This window comes from Bombina bombina, chromosome 3, assembly GCF_027579735.1.
Source record: "Bombina bombina isolate aBomBom1 chromosome 3, aBomBom1.pri, whole genome shotgun sequence".
NCBI lineage: Eukaryota > Metazoa > Chordata > Amphibia > Anura > Bombinatoridae > Bombina > Bombina bombina.
Window position 1 is genome coordinate 376,336,697 of NC_069501.1, and position 19,677 is coordinate 376,356,373.

The 19,677-nt window shown below is 37.9% G+C and overlaps 1 protein-coding gene across 2 annotated transcripts in view; it reads left to right on the plus strand.

Moving 5' to 3' along the window:
- Positions 1-16,587, plus strand: part of ADORA1 (adenosine A1 receptor) — a 224,322-nt gene extending 207,735 nt beyond the window's left edge. For both annotated transcript variants that reach the window (XM_053706518.1, XM_053706519.1), the window contains one exon: positions 15,623-16,587. In XM_053706518.1, the coding sequence (XP_053562493.1) occupies positions 15,623-16,274 (652 nt within the window). In that variant the 3' untranslated portion in view covers positions 16,275-16,587. The remainder of the gene's footprint in view (positions 1-15,622) is intronic.
- The last annotated feature ends 3,090 nt before the right edge of the window (positions 16,588-19,677 follow it).

Below are 19,677 nucleotides of genomic sequence, written 5' to 3' on the forward strand. Positions count from 1 at the left end.
ATACACACACAGTCACATACACACATACACACACACACACACACACACACATACACACACACACACATAAACACCAATGGGTAAAACAGAAACACTAACCCCTGTAGTCAGAGACACTAGTGAAGCATCATGTCATACTCACATGGGGGTCGATCCGATAAAAATCGTCGCCCGCAAAAGCCGGCGACGCCAATAATTGCGCGGATTTGGTATCCTATATACGGCGTAAGCTAGAAGTTACGCGCGTAGATTTCTGGCGTCGCCCGTAGTTTTTTGGCCCATAGACTGACATACAAAACACGCGCAATTTGCTATCCAATATACGGCGTAAGGACTTACGCGCGCAGATTTTACAAAATCTACTCCATTCTCAGCTCGCCACAAATTGAAGGCGCAGGTACCCTTGCACTGACTTAGAAACCAACGTAACTCTCAGAAGGCCTAACAAATGCATGCCTAACAATATACATAGCAGCAGCTTGTTCACAAATAGTTAACCTCTTAAAAGCATTTATTATTCCTGCCCCTGCAAGTGTGTCAAACCAATCACAAACAGCACAACCTCTCACCTGCAGCCTTAAAACACCTGCAAATGCACACCCTCATTAGCCACCATGTTTCCCTTGCAGTATATTGCATTTAGAGTCAGACAGCGTCGTGGGGCACAAGGGGTGCTGGAACCCCTACAAGCCCCTGTTTTGGATGGTATCCCTGCTGCTGAGGTCCCTGGTCATGGTGCTGTAGCTGTCCCTGCTCCAGCTGCTGCTGCTGCCCTCCCTGCTCCTCCTGCTGTTGTCCCTGTTCCTGGTGCTCCCCATGCTGCTGTTGCTGCAGCTGCCCATAGGCCAGCAGGGCCTATAAGACGAAGGCATCAGCAGAGGGGAAGAGCACCAAGGGTACACAGGGTTAGGGTCACCCTGTTTGGGATGACAGAAGTGGAGGTCAGGGAAAAATATCGCTTGACATCTGCAAGCCTCATTAACCTATATGAGGTGTTGAAGGATGAAATTGACCCTCAAGCGTATAGGAACCGAGCTCTGACTGGTATGCAGAAGCTGTTGTGTGTTGTACACTTCCTGGCAACTGGCTCATACCAGTCAACAGAGGGGCTTGTGTCTGGCCTAGCGCAGTCTACCTTCTCCAGGATTCTAGGGGAGGTTCTGACTGCTCTAGATAACCAGACACAACGATACATTCATTTCCCCCATACCCCCCAGGAATGGAACCGTCTTAAACAAGGCTTCTATCGACTGGGGGGTATTCCTAATGTCATGGGGGCAATTGATTGCACACATGTGCGTATTGTGGCCCCACATGAGGAGACAATCCTCTATATTAACAGGAAAGGGTTTCACTCATTGAATTGCCAGATGGTCTGCGATACCAATCTGAAATTCTTACATGTGTATGCAGGCTTCCCAGGGAGTGCACATGATTCCTACATCCTGCGCCAGACCTCCTTATTCAATATGTTTGAAAATGGAACACTTTCGGGAGGATGGCTGCTTGGTGAGTACCTTCATTCTGTCTGTATATTTCTAATAAAGGGACACTAAACACATATTTTCATCTCATGTTTCAGATAGAGAATACAATGTTAAACAGCATTACAATTCACTTCTCTTATATCATTTTATTCATTCTTTATATATCTTATTTTTAAAAATTTCTAATTCACATATATGAGCCAATCATATGAGGCTTCTATGTGCAGCCACCAATCAGCAGCTATTGAGCATATCTAATATGCTTGTCATCAAAAGTTATCTATAGAATGGAGAAAATGATCTAATCTAAGTTAATTATCAAGCTGCTAACAATTGCAGGTTCTTATTAAATGGACAGTCTAGTATAAATTGCACTTCCATTATTCAGATAGGCCTTTTAATTTTAATAAACTATCCTGATTACTTCCATTAATGTTTTTATTAAATCTATCTTTTATATGTGATTCATGTTGTGTCCCTTTAAAGCACATGATGTACCTGTAGTAATCCAAACACATATGTTACATGACAGGTGACGCAGGGTACGGCTGCAGACCATGGCTATTAACCCCCTTGGTGCACCCCATTACAGAGCCACAACTCAGGTACCAGGAGGCACACATAAGAACAAGGAATGTCATTGAAAGGAGCTTTGGCCTATTAAAAACCAGGTTCAGGTGTCTGGATGTTACAGGCGGAGCACTACAGTATAACCCCAACAAAGTGTGTTCCATTGTCAATGCTTGCTGTATTCTACACAACATTGCTGTGGACACACGTTTGTTGGGGGACATTGACCCAGAGCAGCAGCAGCAGCTGGTTCCTGTACTTGAGGATGTGGACAGGGGGACACTGAGGGGGAATGAAGTGAGGGATTATGTCATCCGGGAATACTTCACCTGTAAGTTACTTATTCATAAGTACAGTAAACTCTTACATTCACATGTATTATGATGTTTGACAGTACCTCACCAACCATTGCATGTGTATATATCATGTCTTGCAGAATTTCAAACTTTGGATTTCCACTGCATGTAAGTGAAACTACTACATCCCAACCCCCTTCCCTTAAAGGGACACTATACCCAAACATATTGTTTCATGATTAAGGATAGAGAAGATAATTTGTAAAAACCTTATAATTTAAATCAATTACCTATTTTCATTTTTTATTTAGATATACTTTAATGAAGACATAGCAATGCACACAGTGAAAAAAATCGCAGGAGGCATCTATATACAGCTACTAATCATCAGCTACCAAGCATATCTCAATATGGTTTTCAGCAAAGAATATCAATAGAATGAAGCAACATAAATAATAGAATGAAATTATAATTTCTTTTTGGAATTATCTTCTCTTTCAAAATCATGAAGGAAAAAAATTTGCTTTCATGTCCCTTTAACAACCCTAATTACTGTATATTTATCATTTGTTTCATTCATGTTTATTTCACTATCATTAAGAATGAGGATAATGGATATTTATACCTTATGTTCACACCTTCTTTAAATACATTATTAGTTATATATACCAACGTGTCAATTTATATTGGATGTGAGAAACCTTGATGTACATCTTAGAAGTGAATATTACTATATGTACCGTTGAGACACAACCATGTGATGTTGTTTATTGAGCAGGAATATGTCATAAACATTATAATAATACCTTTTTGGTCCATTTCAACACAGGTATTATTATATGTTTTACCAATATTACTGTACTAAAACACACCTCACATGGATGTGGATGACAATTAGATAATAAATAACAGAGGACAAGATTTTCAATGAAATAGAATAATATTTATTTTCTTTTAGGCCTCTTAGATGAGGGGCCTGGAGTGGGTCTTCTGCCTCTCCTGGGTTGTGTGGATCCAGTAGGAGTGCTGGTCACAGACGAGATGCTTGATGCGATGTCCTGCTGGTGGGTGAAATGCTCCACCAAAACCCCCAACAGTTGGTTCTGTTCCCTCCATCTGTGGTCACTCTGTATTTGCATGTCCGATATGACTCACAGCATTTGGGTTTGGTTTTGGACCATAGCTGTTACAGATGCTGCCATGTCCCTTTGCAGCTCATTGGATCTCTGTTGCAAACGCTGTTGGTTCCTATGGAACCTGCGTTGTTCCCTCTGCATTCTTTCACACGTTGCCGTTAGAGTCTCACATGTCAATGTTTGCCTCCTCTGTAGTGAGATATATTCGTCACCCATGGCGGAACTCAATTGATCCATGGGCTCTTCAGCAGCAGGGACAATAGGCACTGGTTCCATTTCGTGTTCCTCAGCTGGAGGTGCAGGCACAGGAATCTCGGCTGGAGGTGCAGGAACAGAAAGCTCAGCTGGAGGTGCAGCCACAGGAATCTCAGCTGGAGGTGCAGGAACAAAAAGCTCAGCTGGAGGTGCAGGAACAGAAAGCTCAGCTGGAGGTGCCGGAACAGAAAGCTCAGCTGGAGGTGCAGGAACAGAAAGCTCAGCTGGAGGTGCAGCCACAGGAATATGAGCTGGAGGTGCAGGAACAGAAAGCTCAGCTGGAGGTGCAGCCACAGGAATATGAGCTGGAGGTGCAGGAACAAAAAGCTCAGCTGGAGGTGCAGCCACAGGAATATGAGCTGGAGGTGCAGGCCCAGGAATATGAGCTGGAGGTGCAGGGCGATGGATTTCAGTTGGTGGAGCTCTTCCAACTGATGATGATGGTACAGATGTCGGGATGGACCGATAGTCCCAATGGCCGCTGGTGTGCATCCACTCAGCCTGCTGGTATAATCCTGTAGTGGCATGATATTCTTGTGGGGGGGGTAAATACATCTACCCTTCGGGGCTGGCGTGGCTCCCCCTCCAAGCCAAAGGAATATTCCTCCGGCCAGGGCTCCTGCCAGGTATCCTCCTGTAATGCAGGCGGCATGATATTTGGATTCTCTATTGAGGCAGTCCAAGCCATGTCATGCCTGGCATACTCCTGCTGTATTATCTGTACCGGTGGTTGAGGTGGACATATAGTTTGATCCGGTGTTGGGGGATTCATGGGCGTAGGCACCCTGGTGACTGGAGGTTCTGTGGAGGAGTCAAATGATGAGAGGGATTAGTACAGTCAGATATCTATCCATGTGGGCATACAATGTACATGCTAGGGCCTATCCACATTCTCATGTCAAACTCTATAACATGCATGTGCACATTGAGATTTGTGATATGAGGGTTTTTAATATGCAAAGTATACATGTATGTGTTTCATACAATAGTTCTGTGTACATGTCAGTGATGGAGAAAATGTGTTCTTTAAGTGACACTATGGTTGTGATGACTATGGTGTCCATTTACTGAAAAGTCTACATGTGGCTTGTGGCCTGTGTTACTCTGAGACATGTTAGTATTTCACTATTCTACCTCATATCATGATTTTCAATGTGTTAAGTAGCATTAAATGGACATGCAACCCATATTTATTATTTCATGATTCAGCTAGCCAAGCATGGAATTTTAAAAAACTTGTAATTTACTTCCAGTAGCTAATATGCTTCATTATCTTGATATTCTTAGCTGAAATGCATTTCTAGATAGGCTCAGAAGCTGCTGATTGGTGGCTGTACATCAATGCCTCGTGTGATTGCCTCACCCATGTGCATTGATATTTAATAAACTAAGATTCTGAAAATAATAATTAAAAATAGATAATGGAAGTAAATTGGGATGTTGTTTAAAACTGTATTCTCTATCTGAATAATGAAATAAATTCTTTGTGTTTCATGTCCCTTTAATGTTAAATCTCATTGTATATTTAGTTGTTAGTAAGCAAAATACCATGATCCTCATTGTGTACATGAATGTGTGACAATATAGGATGTTATAACTCAAATACATATAATACTAGTGTGTGGGATGTTACTCACCAGCATGCTGTGCTGATGTTGCAGTCCCTGAGTCACGAGCCCCTGGAAGTCCACGGACTGCTGTGAGGCTCAGGGACCTACGAATGAGCTCCTGCCACTCATTGTATTCCGCCTCATAGTGAGGCCCACCTCCTGTTGCCCTCTGGGACATTGCTTCCTGGCCCATCCTCTCCTTGACTCTCCTCTTGCAATCATTCCACCTCTTCTTTAGGCCATCCACATTCCTCCTCTGTTGGGACACACCATTGACGGCCTCCACCACCTTCTGCCAAGCATCTTTACGCCTACGGGCAACTCCTTTGCCCTTCTCTTGTCCAAAGAGGGCATTATGGTTCTCCAGGACAGCCTGGACTAGAGCGAGGTTTTCGGCAAAACTGAAATTCGGACACCTCATACGCTCCTCGTCCTGGGCTGCCTGGCTCCCTCCCTGGGATGTCCCTGGTGTGGGTTCCTCCCTATCCTCTCCCTCCTCCCCCCTTCTATCCCCATGTGCACCCTCTATCCCTCTTCTAAGTGTGCCTGGCCTTGGGGCAACCCCACTCCCATCCTCCCTTCTGGCTCTCCCTCTCCCCACTCCGCTCACTCCCTGACGGGGACCCTGCTGCTCCTCCTGTCCATAATCCTCTCCCTGCGACTCCCCTTCCCTCCTCCCCCCAGCCCTAGCTCTCCCTGACATCCTCACACTACACACACTCACACTCACTCCCACTTCAATCACACACAATCACAACCAGACACTCAGCCTTTCAAACTGTAAAAGATAAATAAAAAGTGTTGGGTGTTATCAAAAAAAAGTGTTGTGTATTTTGTATATGTGTGTATGCAAAATGTGTGCAATATGAAAAAAAGTGTAAGTAAATGTACTGGCTTAACAATCCAACAATCCGACTTAACTAACTTGATGAAATGCTCCTTTCTCACTACTCTTACCACTAATCTCTCTACTCGCTGTAGTGTGCTGTAGCTCCAAGAACCAACCAAACACACTAAAGAAATGCCGGCTGCGCAGGTGTTTAAGTATGATTTTTGAATCTCGTCATTACGTGGCGCATCTCTTAGAACTGGCGTTATTTTTTACGAGTCGTAGGCTAATTTGCATAAAACTACACTTTATTGAGACTTTACGTGAACAAAATACAGGCGCAAGTACTTGCGACGACTAAAAGGTGTATTTGCGCACATTTTGCCTGCTCGTCGGTTTTTCTGACTTACGCCAGTTTAGCATCTGACGGCGCTGAATATTGGATAGCTCGAGTTGCGAGCTGAAACTGCGGGCGACGCGGGTTACCTCGCTTGCGCCGAAAACTACGATCTATATCGGATCGCACCCATTATATCAGTGCAGGCAGTAGCAGGTTAAAGTGTGCTCTTTACTGTGATCTTGGGGAATTTCACCATAAACTCTTAAGCTTTCGTAGTAAACTTTAGGTATGTACATTATTTTGGGCTTAATTATTTGTTAGTGAGCCTGAAAATGGCTGTGTCCTGTAGCATTTGGCTATTTTCGGGGCCTGATTTATTTGTAAAAAAAAAATTCAATACTCAAATATCTGTGCACATACAGATTTTATGTTACAGTTTTTCTCAAATAAATAAACTTCCTTACACTAGGTGGGCGGGGGCAGTGGTAATTCTATGGGGATGCTGAGGGTTGCTATGCACCTCCAAACACATGTGTAGCTCCTCCCTTAAGCTGTTAAAGGCTCCATATATTATGTTTGCTGTGTCTTTCCCACCTTTGTGTGTCTCCCAATTAGACCCTTCCAAATATTAAGTTCTAGAACCGCTACTGGGTGGTGGGGGGTGGAATGAAGAGACTGTGCTGACTCCTAGGTAACGCCACTTGTGTGAGCACAATGTTATCATGGCACACATGAACTAATGCCATCTAGCTGTGAAAACCTTTCAAATGCATTCAGAAAAGGGTTAGAAATTAGCATATGAGCCTACCTAGGTTTAGCTTTCAACTAAGAATACCAAGAGAAAAAAGCAAATTTGATGATAAAAGTAAATTGAAAAGTTGTTTAAAATTGCATGCCCTATCTGAGTCATGAAAGTTTAATTTTTGACTAGACTGTCCCTTTAATGTCCTTTACAGTGGGTTGTGGCTACTAAAGAAATTTTGCATACATTTTACATAGATATATTCATGTGATTTTTTTTTAGTCATCGTTTTACAGATATGCTTCATGACTTTAAAATGATTCAGCTTCTGGGTAACATGTCCCATGCAATGGTACTTAGGCTGTGGTGTGTATTCAGGAATTTTGAAAGCATTCAATGCATGTAGTGATTTAGGGCCTGATTATTAAAGTGATGGTCAAGTCCAAAATAAACTTTCATGGTTCAAATAGGGCATGTAATTGTAAACAACTTTCCAATTTACTTTCATCACCAATTTTGCGTTTGTTCTCTTGATATTCTTAGTTGAAAGCTAAACCTAGGTAGGCTCATATGCAAATTTCTTAGACCTTGAGTTCATGCATGTCACATAGATAACATTGAGCTCACGCACGTGAAGTTACCTAGGAGTCAACACTGATTGGCTAAAATGCAAGTCTGTCAAAAGAACTGAAATAAGGGGGCAGTTTGCAGAGGCTTAGATACAAGGTAATTACAGAGGTAAAACATGCATTATTATAACAGTGTTGGTTATGCAAAACTGGGGAATAGGTAATAAAGGGATTATCTATCTTTTTAATCAACAAAAATTCTGGTGTTCACAGTCCCTTTAAGCTATCCGCTCTGATGAGATTATCTAAGAAGCCCTGTCAGTGTGAGGTTTCTCATAAAAATTTAGAGAGATAAATTTTAGTTTATGAGCTGTTTATCCTGCTATGCAGAATTCTGGGTTTAAAGAAGAGATACATACATTAGGATCTTCAACAAAAGCCCCCAAAGATTTTGTGTGATTTCTCTCCATGCTGGTGAGTGTTTGATCATCAGGCATTTAGAAACAACATTAAGGGCTATATTTATTATGGAGCGAATGCCCGGGTTGGTTGCAGGTTCACTCATTTGAGCTTGTAACATATATTTATGAAACAGTGGTTTCGTTAGTTGCTCTAGAGCGGGGGGGGCGACATCGTACGAGCGTTTGCCCATGCAAAGCTAAATGCAACATGTGAACCTTGTCCGTCCGCATATAAATGTAGCCCTAAGTATTTAATGAATACTATTTTATTTAACCATCACTGTTTGCAAACTAATCATTGTTAAGGTTCAATAATATGAAGCTATAAAGCCAGAATCAAATTTATTTATCCCAATGTGGACATAAAAGCTCTGTGCAAAGCAATATTATACCAGTTTAGGGCCAGATTACTAGTGGAGCAGTATTTAACACTCCCACGCTAACTCCACTAGCAGTAAGCTTTTTGCGCATTTGGCCGGTTGCGCTCGTATTACAAGTTGAAAGAAGAAAGTTTTGTTTGCACGCTTTGGCAAAAAGCCAAATATAGAATATTGCTAATGCGTTAACGTATTCCCCCATAGAAGTCAGTGGAGCAAAAAAAGTGTAAAAACCTTACACCCTACTCGCGCGTAAATCCAATTGCATATTCTCAAGTGTGTTAACCCAACATGAAAATATGAATATTTCACATTCCAATGTTCTTCACATATCAGAATATGTTGTATTAATTCATAAATACATATATATACAGATCTATATAGGAATATATATTTATAAATACTTAGAACATATTCTGCTATCTTTAGACATGTATATGTTTGTATCTGAATGTTAAACCCCTTTGCAGCCTTTTTTCTTCTAACACCTGAGACCTCATATCTTTGAACCCTTATAACTTTTTTGTGTAATTTTTTTAAAATAATTTTATTAGATAGTGTTATTATTTTATTACTGTACTTTTAAATGTATTTTTGATGTATTTTTTTTTACACTTATTTGTTTTGCAAAACAGTTAACCAGGGCTCTGAAGATGCAATATCCTGAGGCACGTTAACTTTGATTGCGCCCAAGGAATCGCGTTTACTTTCAAATTGTAATACAAGTGCTACATCCAACATGCACAAATAGCCGCAAGAAACCCTACGCTGTTAGCGTGCCACTCGTAATAATGTTTTTATTTTTTAAAGTGAATGTAAAGTTTAATGAATGAGTGCCCGGTTTTTAAAAATACTATTAAAAACACCGGCACTTTCATTCATTAAAATTTACATTGAAGAGTTTTTTTTTTAAATACTTACGTTTTTCTTTAGGAAACCCAGACCGGCGATCCTCCGCCCGCAGCTCATGCTGTACTTAGCATATCGATGACGAAACCAGCTTCCTCCAATCGTTGCGTGGCCTCACAAGCTGGATGCTTGGGGTGCTCACAACGATTGGAGGAAGCAGGTTTCGTTATCAATATGCTAAGTACAGAGGAGCTGCGGGCGGAGGATCGCCGGGCGGAGGATCGCCGGTCTGGGTTCCTAAAGAAAAGTTAAAGTGAATGTAAATTTTGATGCTAAAGTGCCCTGTTTTTAAAAATTTGATTAATTAATTCATCAAAATTTACATTTCACTCGTGTTGTGAAAAAAAACATACCTTTTAATCTTCACAGCCGATCCAGTTTTCTCCACCCGTCGCCAAGCCTCTTCCTGGGTCTAAAATGAGGAATCTGGCTTCCTCCAATCACGGCGTTGAATCAGACACTGATTCCCCCTGGGTGGAAGCTGTGATTGGAGGATGACCTATCCATCATTTCTGACATCAGAAATGGCTTGCGACGACCGGAGGAAGCTGGAGCTGCTGTCAAGTATAAAAGGTAAGTTTTTTTTTTTCACAACACAAGTGAAATGTAAATTTTGCTGAATTAAAGTGCCCCGGTTTTTAATCAAACTTTTAAAAAATGGGCACTTTAGCATCAAAATTTACATTCATTTTAAGTATTTAAAAAAAACGCTGCAATGTAAAGTTTAATGAATGAAAGTGCCCCTGTTTGTACTGGTATTTTACAAAACCGGGCACTTATTCATTCCACTTTACATTCACTTTAAAAACTGTAAAAATGTTCCAAAAGCTTCAAAACTATTAAGGCATTGAGGCCAGATATAATATACTCTAAATGGTGTAAGTGGGAAACTTACACAGATAAATTTAGCTCTGTGGGCATAAAGTTATAGTGCAAATAATTTAACACCAGTGCAATTTAACCTCTTTGAGAGCTGTAAACACTGGCAAAGGGTACAATTCTATTGAGCCACTGAGCCTGAATAATCTAATTATTATTACCATGGGTATAAAATTATTGTGGAAACAATATCATACAAGTAAATTGTAATCTAGTGTCATAATCTCTAACAGAAGAATAAACAGTTTGTTTACTATTCATATCATTAAAGGTACATTCTAATACAAGAAATGACATGTAACTTTTTGTTCTGGTTTACTATGGATTTAACCCAGCAAAGGGCTTTAAGGGACAGTTTTTACACAGGTAAGCAACTGCATGGGAGCTGCAAGCATTGCCTTTTTCAAGTAGGAAATGGTTGCTTATTGGTGATTATCATGCCACTCCTGATTGGTTCACTGGTGGTGTTCTGCGTGGGATCTGCAATGCTAGTGGCTCCTGAGCAGGTCTTTGCCTATTTTTTCAAAGGGACATAGAAGAGCAAAATGAAAATGCTCTGTGGTTTTGTTCTGTTGCTTGTACATAACCATACATTTAATCTGCAAGGCAATGCACTACTGGGAACTAACTAAGCACATCTGAGAAGCCAATGACAAGAGGCATATGTGTGTAGCCACCACAAAGCAGCTATTCCCAGTAGTGCATTGCCGCTCCTGAGTCTACCTAGGTATGCTTTTCAGCAAATACCAACAGAGCAAAGAACATTAGATAAAAGAAGTAAATTAAAAAGTCTCTTAAAATAGCATGCTCCGTGAAAACGTAATTTTAACTTTCATTTACGTTTAACCACTTTGTGAGGGTTAAATATATAAGTCAAAATCATTTAGAAAAGTTCATTAATTGCCAGATTACAAGTGGAGTGCAAAACATCATTTTTGCAAGGGCGATATTTGCGCTCCACTTAGTAATAACAGCGCACACATTTCGCATTGCATTGAAACTTTGGGCTCACAAGAGCGCGCTTCCATAGAGCACGCTTCCATAGGCTCCAATGGGAGCATCATTCTCATTGCGCAGCGAAGGGGGTGTTGCGCAGCGATGGTCAGCTGATTTAAATATATATATGAATATATACTTATATATGTATATATATATACACATATCACGTAAATATATATGTATATAGGCATAAACATACACAGTATATTTACAGGGAACACACAGTTCCCATAGACCACAATATAAAGGAACTTTTCAGTGCCATTTTTTTCTAACACCCTACTCCCACCAACTGTAACCCCTAAAAACTGCTTTGTGCATTATTTTTTATTCATAAAAAAAATACTATATTGTTTTAAAATAAAAATTAAAAGACTCTTAAATTTTGGGCCAATTGGGGGACATTTAGAAAATTATCCAGAGATCTGATCTCTGGTTAATTTTCTGAGCACGAATTGCTACCGCAAGCTCGCAGTAGCAATAAGCAGCCACTTGTAATGGCTGGTTGTTTATCTCACGGTCGTAAACGGGCAAAATTACAGATGCGCAATAAATTAGTGCTCCACTTGTAATCTAACCCTAAATAATTTATCTACAAAAATCACTTAGACTTTAATGGTGAATTTTGTAAAATGATAATAATAATAATCATTATTTGATAAACATTTTGTAGTGAATTGTGATCCGCCTTGTAGATAGCTATGGTAAGTGATGCAGTAATTACACACTCTAACTAATTAGATCTTGTGGTGATTATAATACTTTATAATTTAGTAAGTACTGGAAAAAAATGTCCCTATTTCAAGATAATAGTAATGACAGTTTTATCAGTACTACACCAGCCCAAACGTTGTTGTTTTGTATTTTAAAGGGATAGTAAACACCATAAATGTTATTTTTTTTTTAAAGATAGATAATCCCTTTATTTATAATTTCCCAGTTTTGCATAACCAACACAGTTATAGAAATATACTTTTTACCTCTATAATTACATTGTATCCAAGCTTCTGCGAACTGCCTCCTTATCTCAGATCTTTTGACAGACTTGCATTTCAGGCAATTAATGCTGATTCATAAATAACAACACATGCATGAGCACAATGTTAGTTATATGAAACACATGAACTAACGCCCACTAGCTGTGAAAACCTGTCACATGCATTTAGATAAGAGGTGGTCTTAAAGAGCTTAGAAATTAGCATATGAGCCTACCTAGGTTTAGCTTTTAACTAAGAATACCAAGAGAACTAAGCAAATTTGATGCTAAAAGTAAATTAGTTGTTCAAAATGAAATGCCCTATCTGAATTATGAAAGTTTAATTTAGACTTTACTATCCCTTTAACTGTTAACCAGAGTCATAGAAATGTGGATACCAAGTAACACAATGTTTGCTTTTTCTTTTAACATTGCACCTAACTAAAGTTACAATATAATTACTATAGATACTAAATTGGTGCAAACTGAATATTGAGTATGTTTTACTTCTCCTTATGTTTTTCTTTGTATGCAAAGTATAATACATAAGTAAGTATGGACCATGCCTATAAAGTGAGTGAATTGTCTGTACATATTTATGTTGGTGTTTATATCAGGTTTGCATTTGTAATGCTGGCTGCAGGTTATATGTCTGCAGGAATGTAGAAAATGTGGAAAGCAGGATTTATATAAACATAAATACCACATATAGATCTAGGAATTTTCATAAAATGATTACATGAATGTTGCTTTGAGCTTATGCTTAGGAATGCTAAAAATGACCATCATGGAGGCTTTTCATTAGATACTAATGAGCAGTATGTCTAGATCAGCATTTAAAACCCACACCGTTTAAACATTGTATGATATAAATAGCTGTGTTTAATGACCCTTTAAATTGGGGGGTTGTCTACCATGCTGCTTGGTTTTACGAGAAAAGATAGGAGTGGCGCACTAGGCTGAGTTATAATAAAATATGCAAGTATCCAATATACTGAATGATTAAATAAACATAGTATTACTTAAAACGATGTCATAAATATCACTGAAAATATCATAAATATCACTGAAAATAATGAACCAGTAATTATATCAGAATACCATAAAATCTATTATATAAAAAATAGTTATAACAGTGCTAAAAAATTGAGCTAAAAAATTAATTAATAATAAATAAAGTTCAGTTAAAGTATTTATTCAAACACAAAAAAGCAAATGCATTCAATCAAGTAAAATAGATATATATTCATTCAAAAATAGAACAAGATGTGGCCACATCTAATAAACCTTATATAAGGAATCCTTAGAGAAGATATTAAAACCAAGTTATGCAAAATTATAATTCTAATTGTAAAAAAAGACAGCTGTGAGCTTATGCGAGACTAAATGGTGATTTAGTATCATCCAGCAAAGTCTGTTTCCTTAAAGTAAGTCTGTGCAAAAGTCTGTGCAAAAATCTGTTTAGATTCCGTGTAGCAAACAATTGTAGTATATGGAAAAAATAATTATCTGTAGTCCCGGTGTATAAATCGGATAACCAAATGTCACTTTGTAAATATCCTATAGTTAGGCTGACCATATTGCCGCTTTAAAAAGGGACACATATGAAAAATACATGTCAGGGCTGTTTTCAGGGCTGTTTAAAGAAATGGTTTTGTATAAGAACCCTCACATATGTATTTTTCATATGTGTTCCTTCTTAAAGCGGCAATATGGTCAGCCTACCTATAGTCCTAATTGTTTCTATGGAAGTTCAGTAGCCCTTAGGTAAGGCTGGTATGTTCCTAAAAAACCTTAACTAGTACTGACCGGTCAGTCAAGAAATAGTTCCAGTATTAAAGTGGGAGAACTTGCACGTACCTAACAGACTTAGAAGCTAGAAGCGGCTCCGGTGTTGTGTAAGTACTTTCCCTGGATACTCAGCTGCGGGCACTACACGCCGAGTATCGGTTCACTCCTAAGCGTGACTTCAGCGTCTTCACTGTCAGCGTGTACGTGTTCTTCGTCACCTGACTCAAGTGACCAATCCGGATCGTTTATACTTTTTCCATATACTACAATTGTTTGCTACACGGAATCTAAACAGATTTTTGCACAGACTTTTGCACAGACTTACTTTAAGGAAACAGACTTTGCTGGATGATACTAAATCACCATTTAGTCTTGCATAAGCTCACAGCTGTCTTTTTTACAATTAGAATTATAATTTTGCATAATGGTTTTAATATCTTCTCTAAGGATTCCTTATATAAGGTTTATTAGATGTGGCCACATCTTGTTCTATTTTTGAATGAATATATATCTATTTTACTTGATTGAATGCATTTGCTTTTTTGTGTTTGAATAAATACTTTAACTGAACTTTATTTATTATTAATTAATTTTTTAGCTCAATTTTTTAGCACTGTTATAACTATTTTTTATATAATAGATTTTATGGTATTCTGATATAATTACTGGTTCATTATTTTCAGTGATATTTATGATATTTTCAGTGATATTTATGACATCGTTTTAAGTAATACTATGTTTATTTAATCATTCAGTATATTGGATACTTGCATATTTTATTATAACTCAGCCTAGTGCGCCACTCCTATCTTTTCTCGTTTATCTAACAGTTTTTAACTGTGTTTGAGGGATCACAGTATACACTGGAGTTGGCCTTGAGTTATTCGAGGTATTAGTCCAGACCCATCTACTGTTTTTTATGCTGCTTGGTTTTAGTACTGTGGTTGCAATTGCAGTGCTTAATAAGTATGTTTTCTTATGAATCCATGCTATATATTAACAATTACCCTTTAATTTGTTTAAATGCATTATGGATTAAATACAAAAATACATAGAAAAAATAGAAAATATGGTTCTCATGTATCCCTTTTAAAGGGACATTAAACACTAAACAAATACTACTTATATAATGCTGTATTCAAGGCAAGGTTTTACTCTAGAATAGTTTTTTTAAAAAAAAGTAGTTGGTTAGATATCAAAGAAATAAGTGTAAAGATGAATTTTCATAAAGAAATGGGTGCTTTTATGTTGTAACGTAGGGTTAAAAGGCTATAAATGAGCAATAAAGTAACATACCAGCTGCAGTTTATCATTTGACCATTAGATGGCGGGCTTTCCCAAGAAATGCAAGTTATCTCATATACATTCCATCTAACTTCTTTGTTCTATTTTCCAGTTACAAGAGCTTCGTTACCGCAAGAAGAGCATGGCTGGCAATTATAGGATGTTGGGTACTTTCTTTCATTGTTGGCTTGGTTCCCATGTTTGGATGGAACAACATACACAACCATACGAAAGGACTTAATTCCAGCTCTGGTGATCTAATTATAAAATGCCAGTTTGAAACTGTAATTAGCATGGAATACATGGTCTACTTTAACTTCTTTGTATGGGTTCTTCCTCCACTCTTATTAATGTTAATAATTTATTTGGAAGTGTTTAACTTGATACAAAGGCAGCTTAACAAAAAAGTATCTTCAAGTTCTAAAGATCCACACAAGTACTACGGAAAAGAACTGAAAATTGCCAAATCCTTAGCTTTAATCCTTTTATTATTTGCTTTAAGCTGGCTGCCACTTCACACACTAAACTCCATTACTTTGTTCTGCGATACTTGCCAAACACCGGAGATTATTACGTATATCGCCATCATCTTAACCCATGGGAATTCTGCCATGAACCCTATTGTATATGCATTCCGGATTGAGAAATTCCAGTCCACATTTTTGTACATTTGGAAAAAATATTTCTGCTGCAAAACTGGGAGAGCACTTAATAATGCAAATAATACAATAATCGAGAGATCATGTTCCAAACATGTCATCTGATACATGAAATGTACATCTTGTTTTGTAATGTAGATTATCCAGATTAAAGGGACACTGAACCCAAATTTTTTCTTTCATGATTCAGATAGAACATGCAATTTTAAGCAACTTTCTAATTTACTCCTAGTATCAATGTTTCTTCATTCTCTTGTTATCTTTATTTGAAAAGCAAGAATGTAAGTTTAGAAGCCAGCCCATTTTTGGTTCACGACCTGGTTTGTTCTTGCTGATTGGTGGCTAAATGTCAGCCACCGTTAAACACAAAAACTGTCTGGCTCCTTCGCTTAGATGCCTTTTTCAAATAAAGATAGCAAGAGAACAAAGAAAAATTGATAATAGGAGTAAATTAGAAAGTTGCTTAAAATGTCATGCTCTATCTGAATCATGAAAAAAAAATGGGTTTAGTATCCCTTTAAAGAAATAATCATAACCTGTTAAAATGTCCACATTGCTAATACATTTATGTATTTATGTGGCTGGTCATTTTAATGTTAAAATACTGTTTGTTTGTCTTTTTTTTAATTTTGCACTTTAAAATTATCTAAAAATTAGCAGTATTCCAGTTTCAATAAAAACTAAATTCAGTAATAAAATATGTATAATGTTATTGTCTGATTTATAAAGATGATATCAACAACAGTTTATATTGTATACTCGGAAAACTTTTATTTTGTCCTAAAATAAAGAGACAATACAAACCCTGATTGTGTCTATGTTTTTTTTGAGAACTATACACTGCAAGAAATGAGTGAGGATATTTGTGCATTGCTATTGGTTAACACAGGTGTCACTCATCCTATATAATTCGTTCCTACATTGAGTGTAGAAGAGAAGTACATTTTGTAGTAGGGTTATACATGTCTTTATAAGACCTTAAAGTGAATGTAAACTGTCATGAATTAGTACCCGGTTTTTAAAAATACTATTAATAACAGGGGCACTTCCATTCATGAAAGTTTACATTGCAGCATATTTTTACAAATACTTACCTTTCTCTTGAGCAAAGCTGGATCGGCGATCCCCTGCCCCCAGTTCCTCTGTAATTACTTGACGAAACTGAATTCCTCCAATCATGGCTTCCCCCCAGAGCGTCCATTTCGCGAGGCAACGCCGTGATTGGAGGAAGCCGGTTTCGTCAATGCTGTGTAAGTACAGCATGAGCAGGCGGGGGATTGCCGATCCGGCTTTGCTCAAGAGAAAGGTATTTGTAAAAATGAATAAAAGTGCCCCTGTTTTTAATAGTATTTTTAAAAACCGGGCACTAATTCATAAAATTTGGAGGCTTTCATCAGTTTTTTTGGTAAACTTAAAGGGTCATAAGTGTAAAAAAAGACACATATGATGAGTAAATGATATGAGGCATATGTGTATAGCAATTAAAAGCTAGCTCCCAGTACTATATTTCTGCACCTGAGCCTATCTAGGTATGTTTTTCAACAAAGGATACCAAGGAAACAAAGTAAATTTAATAAGTAAATTGAAAAGTCGCTTAAAATTGTATGTTGTATCTGTATAATTAAAGTTTAATTTTGATTTTTGTATTGCTTAAAGTATGTACCCCTTTTGAAACTTGTTATTTTCTTTATATGGACTGGCAGCAAATGTGTGCTTTTGTGCATTTCAGTGCTTTCACACAAATGAACAAAAAGTGCTCAGAAAGGTAAGTACATGTTTATGCTTGCCAACTAACACACATGAAAGGCTCATTAAAGGTTCCTTAATGGGACATAAAACACAATTTTTTTTTTCATGATTCAGGGATAGTCTAGTCAAAATTAAACCTTAATGATTCAGCTAGAGCAGGCAATTTTAAGTAACTTTCTAATTTACTCCTTTTATCAATTTGTCTTCGTTCTCTTTGTATCTTTATTTGAATGTAAGCTTAGGATCCAGCCCATATTTGGTTCAGCACCTGGGTAGCGCTTGCTGGTTGGTGGCTACATTTAGACACCAATCAACAAGTACTACCCAGATGCTGAACCAGAAATGGGCCAGCTCCTAAGCTTTACATTCCAGCTTTTCTAATAAAGATTCCAAGAGAATGAAAAAAATAATAATAGAAGTAAATTAGAAAGTTGCTTAAAATTGCATGCTCTATCTGAAACATAAAGGTTTAAATGTAACTAGACAATTCCCTTAAAGGAAGATAAGGGAGGATGAAAGGATAAGGAGATAACATAGTGGGATAAATTAGGGTATCTAACATTGAGCTACTGAAACTCTTAAGTTAATAGTTAAAACCTGGTCTGTTTGTACTGAGGAGGAATCAAGATCAGATAGAAGGTTGGGAGAGGAGAAGGAAACAGAAAAGATAGAGAGAGGAAAGTATCAGAGGGAGAGTATAAAGTAGGACAGGGATAACGGGATATGAGTAGATGATGAGGACAGCATTGAAAGAGAAAGACACGAGTGACATAGGTGAAGAGAAAAGAGATTGAAAACAAATGCTGGAGAGTGAAATGAGTACTAAGAGAGAGAGAAACAAGAGAATTAGTGAAGAAATAAGAGAAGTGGGAATAGGGAAAATGAATAGGAAGGGTGAATATAGGAAGGATGGATGTGTGAAGCTATCCTTCCTATTCAAACTGCACTGCCAAATAATAGGATTTCACCAGCATTATCTTACATTGTAAAGGGAGAACATTTAAATCTCCTCTATCTTAAAGGGACATTAAACTCAAATATTTTCTCTCGTGATTCAGATAGACCATGTAGTTTTGATCAACTTTCCAATTTACTTCTATTATCTAATTTGTTTTGTTCTCTTAGTATTATTGTTGGAAAAAAAAGAATACCTAGGTAGGCTCAGGAGCTGGTGGTTGGTTGGATGCACATATCTGCCTCATGTTATTGGCTCACCCAGTGCATTAACTAGCTCCCAGTAGTGCATTGCTGCTTCTTAAAAAAAGTATACCCAAAGAATTAAGCAAATTAGATAATTGAAGTAAATTGGAAAGTTGTTTAAAATGGTATGTTCCTTCTGAATCACAAATGAAAAATTGTGGGTTTCATGACCCTTTAAGTTTACATTTAGGGTTAGCACCAACATGTCAGGCAAAAATAAAGACAATTCAAAAGCAGAATCACTGAGTTGCAAAAAGGATCACCCCCTCCTAAAATTACTTGTAAACTCAATCATGTGTAGCTATTCACCTTCACAACAGCACATATAAAGTCATTTGACTTTCAACTGTGATCAGCTGTGGGCATATTGATTAACTCAGCATGAAAAGAGCTTTCCTGGAGCATCTCAGTCCCTGGTAGTGTAACTAAAGCAAACAATCAACTATGGGTGGCAAGGCACTTTCAAAAGATCCCTGGGATAATGTTGTGGACAGGCGCAAATGAGGAGATGGCTACAAGAAAATATCAAAGGCATTATCAATGCCTAGAAGCACAGTGA